Source organism: Rhincodon typus, chromosome 25 (genome assembly GCF_021869965.1).
Source record: "Rhincodon typus isolate 14 chromosome 25, sRhiTyp1.1, whole genome shotgun sequence".
Lineage (NCBI taxonomy): Eukaryota > Metazoa > Chordata > Chondrichthyes > Orectolobiformes > Rhincodontidae > Rhincodon > Rhincodon typus.
The window spans coordinates 42,316,415-42,331,797 of record NC_063356.1 but is presented as its reverse complement, the minus strand read 5'-3'; the positions used below and the strand labels follow the sequence as shown (position 1 = coordinate 42,331,797).

Here is a 15,383-nt window from a genome sequence, read left to right as displayed (position 1 = left end):
GATCGATCTACCCTGCATACCCTACATTTTACTATCCTCCATGTGCCTATCCAAGAGTCGCTTAAAAGTCTCTAAAGTATCTGACTCCACTACCACTGCCGGCAGCGCATTCCATACGCCCACCACTCTCTGTGTGAAGAACCTACCTCTGACATCTCCCCTATACCTTCCTCCAATCACCTTAAAATTATGCCCCCTCGTAATAGTCATTTCTGCCCTGGGAAAAAGTCTCTGACTATCCACTCTATCAATGCCTCTCATCATCTTGTTCACCTCTATCAAGTCACCTCTCATCCTTCTTTGCTCCAATGAAAAAAGCCTTAGCTCCCTCAACTTTTCCTCATAAGACCTGCCCTCCAGTCCAGGCAGCATCCTGGTAAATCTCCTCTGCACCCTCTCTAAAGCTTCCACATCTTTCCTATAATGAGGCGACCAGAACAGAACACAATATTCCAAGTGTGGTCTAACCAGAGCTTTATAGAGCTGCAGCATAACCTCGCAGCTCTTAAACTCAATTCCCCTGCCAACGAAAGCCAACACACCATACGCCTTCTTTACAACCCTATCAACTTGGGTAGCAACTTTGAGGGATCTATGGACGTGGACCCCAAGATCCCTCTGTTCCTCCACACTGCCGAGAATCTTGCCATTAACCCTGTATTCTGCATTCAAAATGAATCACTTCACACTTTTCTGGGTTGAATTCCATCTGCCACTTCTTTGCTCAGCTCCGCATCCTGTGTGGTCAACGTGAGGCCAGGTCCAGAGATGTATAATGTTCAGGTAGATGCCATGGTCCTGAACAAGCACATGGATCATATGGAAGCTGCATACTGGCAAACGGTGCAGGATCAAAATACGTCCAGCTCTTCTTTTGCTTTATTCATTCATGGGATGAGGGCGTCGCTAGTGAGGCAGGATTTATTGCCCATCACTAATTGCTCAGAGGGCAGTTCAGAGTCAACAACATTGCTGAGGTCTGGAGTCACATGTAGGCCAGACCAGGTAAGGATGACAGTTTTCTTCCCTAAAGAACATTAGCGAATCAGATGGGTTTTTCCCCTGACAATCGGCAATGGATTCATAATCATCACTAGATTCTTAATTCTAGATATTTATTGAATTCAAATTCCACCATCTGCCATGGTGGGATTCGAACCTGGGTCCCCAAAATGTTATCTGGGCCTCAGGATTAACAGTCCAGAGATACTTTCACTAGGCCATTGCCCACCCCTGGCTCCTTGCCAGCCTTTCCGACTGTTCTGGAACCCATGTGCTCTCCCTCACCATCAAGCATCAAAGATACCTTGGAATCTGAGATGGACACAGTGAATATAGCCATCTTGACATTTATACTGCCTTTACTGCCTGAAGAAGAGAGTGAAATTCGACTGGGATGCTCTGGGCGTAAAAGACGAACAACTGTGTGTTACACGCTGCCCGTATCAGCAGCACAGTTGGAGGAACCTTACTCGGTGCTAAAACACCCCAAGACAGTAGCGACAAAAAATGGACTGGGCTATGTCCTTGCACTCAGAGAAGGGGAAGGATGTAGTGATTGTAACAAGGTCAGCCAGGTAGACCTCACAGAATATGAGTTCCTCATTGGGATGTTAATCTGTCCGATCAGGGAGCCCTGGCTCACAGCTTTAAACAGGAAAGTCCTCTGACTCTGCTTTGATTTAGTCCTTACCCTTCCCCTTCACATTTTTCACATAGGCATTGCCTTTATCAGGCTTTGCTTGTTAATGTTTCACTGACCACATTGGTGTTTTCCTGGTGGTGGAAAATATGGAATGAAGTTTTTGCACAATGGTGTCTTCTCACAGGAAAAAAAAGGAGATTCAGAGAGTTTCCTCATTCGAGGGACTGGCTTTGAGCTGGCTAAAAAAAAACAGGATTGTCAGAGGTTTTGTTCACTCTGAGAGCTGGCTCTGAGGGACCTGGATCAGTGCCAAGGATTCTCTGAGGGTTAAATAAAGGGTGACTTGGTGCCAGGGTACGGGGCTCTGTGGAGTTATTTCTATTATGTTATTACTTTCTAAAGTGGTCTATTATCAAGCCCCTGGTATAGATCCTAGTATTTTGCTGGACACTGATCTCAAGCTAATTGCCTTCATTCCTTCCTCACTTCCTCCTTTGAGGATATATTGGCTGAGGATATACATCTATGCAATTGTTCTAGAGTCTAAGGAATTCTGGAAGATGAATAACCAATGCATCCACTATTTCTGCAACTTTCTCTTTTCATATCCTCGATGGGGGTTGTCAGAAATCCAGAGGTTTTGTTGTCACTTAGTGCTGGAGAAATTAATGGGATTTAGTTCTTCACTGGGAATGATTTCTTCAAATTCCTCATTCTCGTTGACTCTTCATTCCCCATTATCCATGGCAGTTTGGGACTAACCCAATGGCTACAATAATCCCCATATTTTCTTCTTGCCATGATTTGTGCCTGATCCGTCTCTGTGATTTTCTCCATTTCACATTGCCACCTCTGCATCCAGCAGTGAGTCGGAGGTGGTTTTGCACATGCAACAGGACTCACATAAAACAGACTATTTTTATAGCAAAGAAAGTTTATTTACTTGGCATTAAGGGCCTGTTGTTTAAAAAGTAAATCACAGCCAACAGTTTTTCGAAATAAAGTTTATTTTTAAAAAGATGCATTCTGACATGTTATTAAAAGAAACAGTTGGAAAGAGCGTTTATACGTCCCCTGCATCCCCTCCCCATACACAAACATCTTTTATTTGAAGAGGATCTCAATGAAGAAACATGTGACTGACAATCCAGGAAATGCTGTTTTTGAAAGCGAAGTGATATCGCCAACAAATCGCAGTGAATAAAGGATAGTTACAAAATATCAATTACATGCATAAAATTTTACAGCAGTGTCCATCTGATTGACTAGCGCATGAACTAAATCATCTCCATTCTTGTCAGGAATTGTGGCATGTCCATATGCAGCCTCTTAAGAGATTTCTACAGAGCAATGCATTGAATGGAGAAATATAGACCAAAGGAACAGACATTTCAGGACCTAATTGATCATTGATCTCCAAACATTTGAGCAAATATCTGTAGCACTTTTTGCCTTACTTGTATAATTAATTGAAGTCAGTTATTTAAATGCGTGATTATCATAGTACTGTCTTCTCAATTTGATCTAACATGTCAATGAGATGTCTCAAACATATTATTCTGAAACCATATTTGAATACTAAAGCCCTATTGAGATGGATACAATATGCCCACAAACTCTCACTGGCTCTGTGGCCACACCATCTCAACAATCATTTACAGACCCCAAGGGAAATTGGAATCACAACCCAACTCTTCTTAATAATCTGCTGTGTTCTGGTTATTTTAGATCTCAAAGCTGAGGTTTCTTTACACTGACAAAGCAAGAACAGTCAATGCTGAGAAAAGGCCATCCAGTCCCTTAAAGAAAATCCTTCTATTACTGTACAAATTGAATATCAATTACATTTTGACACTGGAAATTTGTAGTCGATTTGGGAAGTGACATCATGGCCCTTTCCACTCTATTGACTCTCAGTTATATTGAATATACTGCTGCAAGACAAACCATGGTTGGAGCTTTATGCTTGAGTACCTCCAGGTGCTGACTGAGTGCGTCACTTTCCCCCTTGTTATATCGCACTGGGAGAATACCCTTTATTTTGTTGGAATATCCAATATTCAGCCAATGAGACCTATTTTCAAAATGCCGCTATCAACAACTGAGTTGAAGTGAAGTTTGAAGGATCAGCAAACACAATATTTTCGTATGTTTACGCAAGACCGTCCAGAGAAAAGTGGCAGATTCTCAGGCTTTCAAGATGTCTTGATGAGAGTTGCCAACTCTGGTGAGCCGTCTTTCTGATCTACCATCAGGTTCCAAAATCCTGAAATTCCCTACTTAAGAGCTTAGTGGGTTGACCTAAAGCTCATAGACTGCAGCAGTTCAAGAAGGCAGCTCGCCATTACCTTCTCAAGGGCTGCTAGGGATGGGCAATAAAGGCTAGTCCAGCCAGCGATGCCCATGTCCCCTGAATGAATAAAAAGAAAATCTCCAACTGCACATCGTATCAACCAGCCCTTTTCCCATCTCCATGATTTTAATAATCCTTTGAGGGAAACATTCAAAGAAATTTCATGGTTGCATGATTTGTCTCCTGAGTTTCAAAGAGAAGAATCTTTCATTAGTGGAACTTTAGGAGAGTCCCTCATGTTTTCTCATGCAGTCTAGAGAGCTTTGGTTGAGTTCTAACCAGTGATCTGCACAGGTTTTGGACAAGACATTATCTGTGTGTATGTGGCCAGGTGGAAATGTATAAAGCGCTTGCACACATTCCAAATACAACGCCATTGGCACCAAAGCAATCAGTGACAACTGATCTCCAGATTGAAGGATGGCAGAAATTTATCTTGTCATTTTTAGCTCCACAGAGCACTCACAGCGAATAAGATCCTCCAGAAGTTGTTGTGATTTTTGGCAAATGCAATAGTCAATTGGTGACACCCATCCAGCCTCTCAGTTTGTTGTCACAGCTCTGTCTTGCCCTAAGCAATAATTTTCATTTACAAGACAGTCATGTGGCGCATTCATGTGTCATTCAGAGCCAAGTATGGGTTCAGCAAAGCCCAAATGGTAGTGAGCCCATCACCCCAATGTCAGGGACATAAACCATCAGGAAGGGGTAGTGAATTTCAATTCAACATCAGGGAGTGACAGATAATCCATTTTGGGAAGAACCTTATTATCTAAGGAAAATAAACATTTAAATAAAGGAGTGACTACAAAAATCATTAAAAGTAGTGAGACTGGTTAATAAATATGCAAACCAAACACTGAGATCCAGTTCTGGCAGATTGAAAAACAATGTTATATTAAGCTTGTATAAAACTATAGTTAGATCAAATAAAGTGTGATGAGAACATTTCAGGTCTCCATGTTATCAAAAGGATAATGTGCAGAAAGTACATGGAGAAGGTGGAATAAGATTTACAACAATAATATCAGAACTGGCAGGTTATGATGAGGAAGGATTGATTGGGCTGGGCTTCTGTTCTTTAAAAAAGAGAAGATTAAGAGATGACCGAGCTGTGTTTAAGGTGATGGAAGGATTTGGTAGGACAGGCCTGGAGAAAGTGTTTCAGTTGTGGGTAAGATGGGACTAGGAGCTATAATCACCCACAAATTCAAAAGAGAATTCAGGCAAAACACCTTTGCTGGTATGAATGCTTAGAATTTGAAACTTGCTACTTCAACGTGCAGTTGAAGGGCATGCATACATTGTAAAGGAAAATCCAGGTAGGTATGTAATGGTGAAAGAAATAGAGTTAGATCAAGGATAGAGGGAGAAGGCTCATGTGGGACATAACTACTGGGGCTTGGTCTCCTCAGGTCTTGTTACCATGAAGGATATCCTGTGTAATTCTGGAAACTGTTCTGCTTTTGGATTGGTAAACATAACAGCCAAGATAGACAGTCCCTGCCCATTACTCTGACAACAGTGCAATGCAGGATTATTAAACCCCACAGTTTCCCAGCAAACAGACATGATAAGACAAAGTTTGATACTTTGCAGAGGTGTGATTGAAGTCCAAAAGGAGAGCCTTGAGAGGAACTGTAGTTGTACCAGAGCTGAGTCATTGGCAAATTAGATAGATCCGGTTTATACAGTTAAAACTCATACCATCTGGTAATAGCATCAAGAAATGAGCAAAGTCCCATTCTTCAGAAGAACAGAGCCTATGATTGCAGATACATTTACGATCCCACAGGATGGGCTTTCCTCTTCCAGACCTGTGGAATCGGGTCAATTTTCATAGGACTTGTAGTTGTGACAGATCTGGCAGTACATGGTCATGGCAAATGACATACCGAGTACCTGAAGGCAGGAGAAGCTAAATGTTAGTATTTTCCATTCCCTGGTCGCAGTAAGCACAGTGGACAAGCTCACATTTTCCAACAATATACTCCATCTGCCAAATTTTGGCCTACTCACCTAACCTATCAATGTCGTTTTATAGTCTCTTTGCACACTCCTAGCAAATTACTTTCCCACCAATCTTTGTATCATCAGTAAGTTTGGCTGCGATACAGTCAGCCCAGGTCATTAATGTAGATTATAAACTGTTGAGGCCCCAGCATTGACCTCTGTGACATACCGCTATTGACAGTTTGCCAAGTTAAAATGACACATTTCGCCTGATTCTCTGCTTTCCATTTCTGAACTAGACCTCTATCCACAGCAGTATATATCTCCAAAATTGTACTTGTTTTGATTATGTTTTTAGTGTGGCACCTTGTTGAATGTCTTTTTGGAAATCAAAATGCACCACATCTACCAGTTGTCTACCCTGCTGGACATAACCTCAAAGAATTCTAATTTTGTCAAACATGATTTCCCTTTCACAAAACTATGCTGATTGTCCAATAATGTTTGAAACTCGCAATTTCCCTATGACTGACATTAGGATGACTAGCTGATAGTTTCCTGCTTTCAGTCTTCCTTCTTTCTTGAATAATTTTATATTTTTCCAATTCATTTTCCTGAATATAGGGCATTTGGGAACCACTATCTCTGTAGCTATTTCCTTTAAAACATTTGAATTAAGACCATCAGGTCCAGGGACTTTTTCACTCTTTGTCTTCCTTTTGCCCCTTGATATTCTGCCCCTCTTGGGAGGTTCGTTGAGTTCCCCCATGGTGAAGTAAACTACAAAATGTTTGTTCAAAGTCTCTGGCCTTTACTATTTACAATTATTAATCACCCAGTCCCACCCTTTAATAGACTAAAGCACACTTTAGCTACTGTCTTCCTATTTATATATCTATAGAAGTTTTTAGAGTGTTTTTATATTCCTCGTGAGTTGTCTCTCATTGTGACTTCACCCTCTATACTATTTTTTCATCATCCTTTGTAGGTCACTAAAGCTTTCACTGTCCTTTGATCTACTTTTAATTTTTGTAGCATTTTCTTTTTATTTAACAAGCCTCTTGGCTTCCTTATCTAGCCACAAATTGTGCACCATTCTGGTAATCTTCCTTCCTGAACAGAATATATATTTGTGTGTTAGATTCCAGTAAATCCGTCTTTAAATGTCTTCACTACTTCTGTAAATCTTACCTTGCTTTAACATGTTTACCCAGTCCATTTTAGCCAATTCGCTTCAAGCCCTTGTAATTGTCTTTGGGCTTAACACTAGTTGTGGATCTACATAGAGTCATAGCTTCAGAGAGCTGTACAGTATGGAAAAAGACCCTTAGGTCCAACTCGTCCACGGCAACCAGATATCCTAAATTCATCTAGTCCCATTTGCCAGCATTTGGACCATATCCTTCTAAACCCTTCCTATTCATGTACCCATCCAGATGCCTTTTAAAAGTTGTAATTGTATCAGCCTCTACTACTGCCTCTGGCAGCTCATTCCGTACACAGGCCACCCTCTGCATGAAAAGATTGCCCCTTAGGGCCCTTTTAAATCTTCTTCCTCTAACCATAAACCTATGCCCGCTAGTTTCGGACTCCCCTACACTAGGAAAGAGACCTTGGCTATTCAGCGTGGCCCTCATGATTTTATAAACTTCTATAAGGTCACCCCTCAGCCTCTGATGCTCTGTCATTGTGAAGCTGAATGTTTGATCACCCTTATGAGAAAATACCAAGGCAGTAGTGTGCGTGTGTGTGTGAGTGAGTGTGTGTGAGAGTGACAGTATGTGTGTGTGTGTGAGTGCGAGTGAGAGTGACAGTATGTGTGTGTGTGAGAGAGTGTGTGTGCGCGCGTGTGCATGTGTGCCTGTGTGTGTGCGAGCGTGCTTGTGTGTGTACGTGTGCGCCTGTGTGTGTGCGAGCATGCTTGTGTTTGTGTGCGCACGTGTTTGTGTGCCTGTGTGTGTGTGTGTGTGTGTGTGTGTGTGTGTGTGTGTGTGTGTGTGTCTGTGTGTCTGTGATTTGTATAAACAATGTGAAGGTTTAAGTCACTCATGAGTAATTCAGCAAATTGCTTGAAAACCACCATTTCTTGATGCACTGCCTGTCCTACTCAGTGGCACCTGTGGGGGGAGCTATAAACTACTTTCACTAGCGACTTCTTTCCTTTGCTATTACTTATCTCTACCCAAGTGGATTCCATATCAAGATCTACTATATCAAGATCACTATTGTACTAATTGCAAATATTATTAATAAGGAAATCCCACCTCCTTTTGCTTTCATGCTATCCTTCCAAAATATCAAAACCCTTGAATATTCAGGTCCCCCTCCTTGGTCACCTTGCAACCATATTTCTGTAATTATTTTCATACCATACTGGCATGTATCTAACACTGCTTTCAATTCATTTATCTTGTTATAAATGGTGTGAGCATTCAAATAAAGGGCCTTTAATTCTGTCTTTTTTTGCCATTTCCCCATCTGACCTTATTTGTTTGGTGCAATGTTCTATTTTTCTCTCTTCCTCTTCCTGTCATGCTCTGGTTATCAGTGCGTGTATCGCTAGCCTGTCCTATTGCTTTGTGCATTCTGCTTAACTGTACAACTCTTGCCTCACGTAAACTCTCATCGCCACCCCACACAATTTAGTTTAAAGCCCTTGTCATGGCTTTAGTTACATTATTACAGGAAAAGAAGGGTTAAGAGAAATCAGTTTTAACACCGAGAGGTATTCAGATCTCAAATGTTCAACTGTGAATCCTCGAGCGTGTTTATTAAAAAGCAAGATGGCACATGAAAGGTTTCTAGTCTTTGGCATTCCTTCAGACTGGTACCAGTGACACTTTCACATCTAAACCAGTGGAACGATTATTTGTACCAATGTCTGATGAATTTACATGAAGTACTTACCTGGATAATTGAAACACAGATGGTGGCAATCCCAATAAATAAAAAGTTGGCATCAAACCATTCTCGGATCATGCTGTAGCATCCCTGGAAAACAAACACACACAAATTTTAGAAGCTGGTTCTCAGTAAAGAAGTGGAAACCTTGCAGAACACATGAGTAATTGATTATGCAACCTACAGGCACCAACTTGGGGCCACAAGCATGTAGAATCACACGCAGCAACAGACAGGCACGAACACAGTCACACCAACAGACAGATAGACACACGCACATAGCAATTTACAGATATGCAAACGCATCAACAGACAAACATACACACCAACAGACAGACACACAGAAAGAGCAACATATAAGCACACAAACAGAAACACACCAGTAGATAGACACATGCACACAAATACACCAACACATGCCAACAGGTAGACACACACAAACAAAGACATCGACAGACATACACACACCATTAAAAAGACACTCACATACATAAACACACACACACTAAACACCATTAGACAGACACACACAAACACATCAACACAGACACACCAACAGGCACGCACACACACACACACACACAACATCAGACAGACACACACCAACACACATACACACCAAGAGACAGACCCTCACAAACACACCATCAAACAGACAGATACACACCAACACGCAGATACACCAACAGATACACAGGCACAAACACACTAACACATACAAATTTAACAACAGTCAGACACACACACAAACACATCATCAGACAGATAGACACACACAAACACACCAACACACAGATGCACATATAGATAGATACACAAACATATACATGTACACACAGATACACATGCACATGCAAATATATACACAGAACAAATATGCACAGATTAGTGTACACAGACACATATATGCGCAGATAGATATGTATACACACTCATACAGGTACACACAGATACACCACCTGCAAACAATTTTGTGCATTTGTTCACCTCACCTTTGAGAAATAGTTTTGAGAGTTGCAAGGTTTCAGTTTGTTTTTACAGCATGAGCTGGGGACAGAGTTTCCCCAGTCAGTGTAGTTAGCAACACCACAACACTCCAGCTAAGAGAAAACAAAGAAAGAATAAAGTTACCACATTACAATGAGCATCAAGTTTCTCAGAAAGAGAGAAACAATTAACATGCCAGATCAATAGCTCTCTTTCTCCACAGACGCTGCCAGACCTGCTGAATATTTCCAAACACTTTCAGTTTCTATTTCAGATTTCCAACATCTGCAGAGTTCTGCTTCTATACATTATCACAGACAAATGTACATTGTTGATATTAAATCGGATGCTTTAATTTTTCAGAGATTCTGTTTTGGGCTGTGTCTTTTCTCATGCGGATGTTATTAATTGGCCATCTCTTCTTATGTGTTTGCCCAGTCGGAATGGATGAAACCTGGAGATTTCAGCATGTGTCATCCCTAACCCACACAATCCGGCTTCTACATTCCCTTCATTGATCTCTAACACAATGATTGACACAATGCCTTCTTTCCCATTGCCAACTGGCGAAAAAGAAACATGATTTTGTTATCGATTAGATGACATGTGACTATCTGCTCAGATATCCTTTTTATCTTGATTTTAGTACTTTTTTTATAACAGACATATCCAAAACAAAAATGAATAAATCACATCAGGAGTTTTTAGCACTTATTGCAGCATATAGTGAGATTTCACTCTTGCTTCTGAATAGCCCAGGACCAGTCTGGAGGGTTCCCCCAAGAAGACATTGATTTGATTTGATTTTTTGATTTGATTTATTGTTGTCACATGTACCTAGGTACAGTGAAAAGTTTTGTTTTGCACACAGTGCAGGCAGATCGTACTATACAAAGTGCATTAGGGTGATGCAACAGGGCGAGGAACACAATGTAACTGCTGCGGATAAGGTGCACAAAGAGCGAGATCAACATTAAATAAAAAATTTGAGAGGTCCATTTAGAAATCTAATAACAGCGGGGAAGAAGCTGTTCTTGAATCTGTTGGCCTGTGCGTTAAAGCTTTTGTATCTTCTGCCCAACAGAAGAGATTGGAAGAGATTATAACTGGGGTGGGAGGGGTCTTTGGTTATGTTGGTTGTCTTTCTGAGGCAGTGAGAAGTATAGACGTCGGCTTGTGTGATGGTCTGGGCTGTGTCCACAACTCTCTGTAGCTTCTTAAGGTCCTGGGCAGAGCAGTTGCCCCGGCTGTGATGCACCCAAATAGAATTTCTATGATGAACTTCAGTGAAAAGGAAGGGCTGGGATAGGTCATTTCAAGAATGAATGCTGTTTGTGAGTAGACCCTCTCAATACCTCAATGTATGTGAATAGTGTCCTGCGTGAGTAAGAAATGCATTTGGTGCCAAATTGCAATGCTTGTTTTTCTTGCTACGCAAAGACTGTACAGACCTAGTACCTGTGAATGTGGGTGAAGATTATTTTTTATCAATAAAGTATGCTTTTTCAGTTTGAAAAAAAATGATGTTTGTGAGGAACTGGAGTCCCAGATTTCCTTCCCTAATGGGAAAAGCAGAGACTATCTGAAGGTTTTGTGGTGACTACACGGCATTCCTAACAGTATCATTGCATCCTTCGAGTTGCCACCTTTGCCATGTTTCCCCAAATTCGTGAAAGGAGTCACATTGATGGCAGCAAAGAACAAAGAACAGCACAGCACAACAAGCCTACATGAAACACCAAAGAGGAACATCCTTCTCGCTTCCCAGGGTTTTTTGCCATGACTTCAGAGCAAACCACCAAATAGACTCTCCTACTGTATCCCATTACCAACACACCATTTATTTATATGTGGCCAGCCAGCTCGGAGTCAGTCCTTAGAAAGAGGAGACTGTCTGTATCTCCTGTTTTCATCTGTCAGCCAGGGGTCCCTGAATGGCCCAAGTTAACAAACCTAATCAAGGATCTCATAGTCAATAAGATCCTCCTGGCCCTGGTTCCGATCACTACACCTGCCTCCTTCCACGCTGTGTTTGGAGTTGGCTAGGGCAGCTACTGATCACCCCAGTGCATTTCTGCCCAACTACCAATTGCAACCCTTTAGTGAGTAATTCGTGTTCAGTTAAATAGGCCTCATCCAGATGTTGCCATACCTAGAGCATGACAAGAAAGCTGTGTGGGCCAACTGGCTGTGGACAGGGTTCCTGCTGGGGACTCAGTAACTGACTGAGGGCCTCAGCATGGGGAAAGAGGGGAACTGCTGACAGCCACGCCCACACCTTTGCCGCTGACCCATCCCAATGTCTCCCTCCACCTCAGCTCCCCCCATCCAGCAGAAACACTCCCATCACTGCTGGCCAGGGTTTGGGCCTCCAGTGGCTGTCATTCTAGCAGCAGCCACTGCCCTCCCAGTTGTGCTGCTGAGTAAAAAATCTACAGGCTCCAGTCCTCAGTGAGAACCAACTCCCTTGGGGAAAGCCTCCCATTGGCCTCTCAACTGCCTGAATGGCCCTTGATTCAGTTGGCCATCCACAAACTAAGATCAGCAAGTCTCTCACTGGCTAAGGCCTCCATTGCCTAATCTTGTGTTGTGTGAGGCATGGAACTGGCAGCCATTTTCTTCAATTCCAAATCATTGAATCTCTGCAATGTGGAAGCAGACAATTCAGCCCATCGAATCCACACTGATCCTCAGAAGAACATCTCACCCAGAAGAACACCCCTACCCTAATCCTGTAACCCGGCATTTCCCATGGCCAATCCACCTAACCTGCTCATCTTTGGACTGTGGGAGGAAAACAATATAGATACAAGGATAATGTGCAAACTTTGCTCAGACAGTCACCCCAGGGTAGGATCATACCCGGGTCCCTGCTGTGAAGCAGCAGTGCTAACCAGTGAGCCGCTGTGCCTCTCCAGAAACTGTCACCAGTGTTTCCAAGAATGCAAGGGGCAGATTCATGACACCCACAACTTACCTGTTCCTGGATTTTATTCCAAGCTTCCACAATTCCAGTGTTATTTTCTTTCTTCAGACCCCGTTTCATGTCACTTTCGATGTAACTGGTTATCTGCAGATCAAAAACAGGAACATGGTGATGAGACTGGGGTTTTCCCTCTCTCTATGATCATATCTGGGTTTACTGGTCTGGACCAGGAATGGTTACCTGTTACCAGGCTGATCATCTGAAAAATAAATCACTAATGAATCCCCCAAGACTTGATCCTTGGTATTTTTTCACCTATTAACCAGCCCCAGTAAATCACCCATAATCTCCAAATGATTAATTTACATGCAAAGCCCATTAAACTCAATGCAGACCATCAAAGGGGCTGGGGGAGGCGCCAGGGCAGGAGGGGAGTGGGAGGGAATGGGTGAAAGAAAGGGGAGGGAAAACAGAAAGGAAGAGGGGGAAAAAGAGGGAAAGGGAGTAGAAGAGGGAGAGTGTGAGAGATGGGGGGTAGAGGGAGGGAGAGGGGGAGCAAGGAGAGGGGGAGGAAGGCGGGGTGTAGGGCGGAGAGGGTGAAGGAGACAGGGAGTGGGAGGGAGAGTGGGAGGGAGAGTGGGAGGGAGAGGCTAAAAGAAAGGTGGGAAGGAGAGAAAGAGGGAAAGCAGGAGGGAAAGGGAGTGGGAGAGGGGGAAATGGGGAGGGAAAGGGGGAAGGGGAAGGAGATGGTGAAGGGGAGGGAAAAGGGGAATGAAAGGGTGAGGGGGAGGGAGAGTGAGGGGGTAGAGCAACAGGATGAGAGAGAGAAAGGGGCTTATGTTGGCACATCTGCCTCCAAATAGTTAACATTACTTCACACTGACCCCAGCCACCCAGTGCAATTTCACAGCATGACTGAACTCCTATTCTCTCCTCTTGGCTCATCCCTAATATTCCTCATTACAAAGCTATCAGCATCTTCATTTTTTGTGGTTAGCACCCGACGTAATGTATGTTTCTTTCTGCGACAATTTGTGTGTGCTGTTTGGCTTTCACTGGTAATTTGAGCCAATCACTTCCATTTGCTCTCTTCACATCTTTTCATTTTGTCCTCCCTCTCAGATCTCTCTCTCCTGTCTTTATGCCTCAATCAGTTCTCCTGTATCAGATTTTAACCCCTGCCAGTCCTCTCTCTTTCCTGGCACTGCCCTGGGCTGGATTTTCCTCTCTGATCAGCTCACAGATTCCCGCTGTGTCCTTTCGTCATCCAGGCACACAGTGCTGTCTCCCAGACAAGGAAATGTTGGGCCCTGATGCTGCTCCTGGCCTGGGCCCTCACACCCATCCCATCCCTGACTGAGAGCACGAACAGCCTGTCAACCCAACCCCGAACCCAGTGGGCCCTTGTGCCCCCGGAACCAATTACTGTGTACGGATGTACCCCATGTGCCAGACCATGCAGCTTCCTCATCAATACTGCCTCATGAGCTTCAGACCCTGACTGTCCATTCTCCACTCTCTATATGCTATTTTCTACATTCATTCATGGGATATGAGCATCGCTGGCTGGCCAGCATTTATTGTCCATCTCTAGTTGCCCTTGAGAAGATAGTGGTAAGCTGCCTTCTTGAACCGCTGCAGTCAGTATGCTATAGGTTGACTCACAATGCCATTAGGGAAGGAATTCTAGGGTTTTGACCTGTGACACTGAAGGAACTGCGATATATTTCGAAGTCAGGATGGTGAGGGGCTTGGAGGGAACTTGAAGGTGGTGGTTATCCCATGTACTGGTGCCTTGTCTTTCTGGATAGAAGTGGTCATGGGTGTGGAAGGTGCTGTCTGAGGATCTTTGGTGAATTTCTGCAGCACGCCTTGGAGATAGTACACACTGCTGCTGTAAGCTGGGGCTGATCTCATTCATCTTTTTCCCACCCAACTGACATGTTCCATTTTATCAGCAAACCAAGCCCCGACAAAAATCTTTGCTCTCCACCACAACAGCTTTCAGCTTTAAAGTCCTGACAGTAACTGGAAACTCCAGAGGTCCTCTTCCTCTCCCTCAAGAACAGGTCATCAGTATCTAAGCCAGTGCATGGAGTCTCAGTGGCGGAACACTGCATTTTGGATAAGATGGATAAGATACAAATGTTTTCTAATAAATATCTTCTATGAGAGACTGTTTAACCATCCTGTCTTCATATTCAATGCTATTGTCATCACTGATTCCCACCAATGGCTTTCTTTGAGGATGGGAGAGTCATCACTGATCAAGAATATGAGTAAGATTCTAATACCCAAAATACTAAATCCCATGGTAAGATGAAGATCTAACTTAGTACAAATAACTCAGCTGCAGCAATGATTAAAAAGACACTGATGTGAAGAGAGTTTTGCACCATTGGTGTCTATACAGAACCTGTTGGATCCCAAAGTCTTCCCATTCTAACCCAATCAGAGTCTGCTCCTAGGATGTCTGCAATTGGTCAGAAAGTGATTGGCCAGGCCACTGTACAGATGATGAAGCTAAAAATTTCTCTGTGTAGAACTTCAACTCTGGTGATAAATATCGAGAAGTCAGCAAATCTAAACAAAAACAGAAGTTGCTGGAAAAGCTCAGC

General features: G+C 43.0%; 1 protein-coding gene across 1 annotated transcript in view; it reads right to left on the bottom strand.

Moving 5' to 3' along the window:
* Positions 1-2,634: 2,634 nt before the first annotated feature.
* LOC109922102 (leukocyte surface antigen CD53) overlaps positions 2,635-15,383 on the bottom strand; it is a 28,729-nt gene continuing 15,980 nt past the window's right edge. The window contains exons 5-8 of the mRNA XM_020522124.2: positions 12,817-12,909; positions 9,845-9,952; positions 8,859-8,942; positions 2,635-5,900 (exon numbers count right to left, since the gene is read on the bottom strand). Of these exons, the coding sequence (XP_020377713.1) occupies positions 5,829-5,900; positions 8,859-8,942; positions 9,845-9,952; positions 12,817-12,909 (357 nt within the window). The 3' untranslated portion in view covers positions 2,635-5,828. The remainder of the gene's footprint in view (positions 5,901-8,858; positions 8,943-9,844; positions 9,953-12,816; positions 12,910-15,383) is intronic.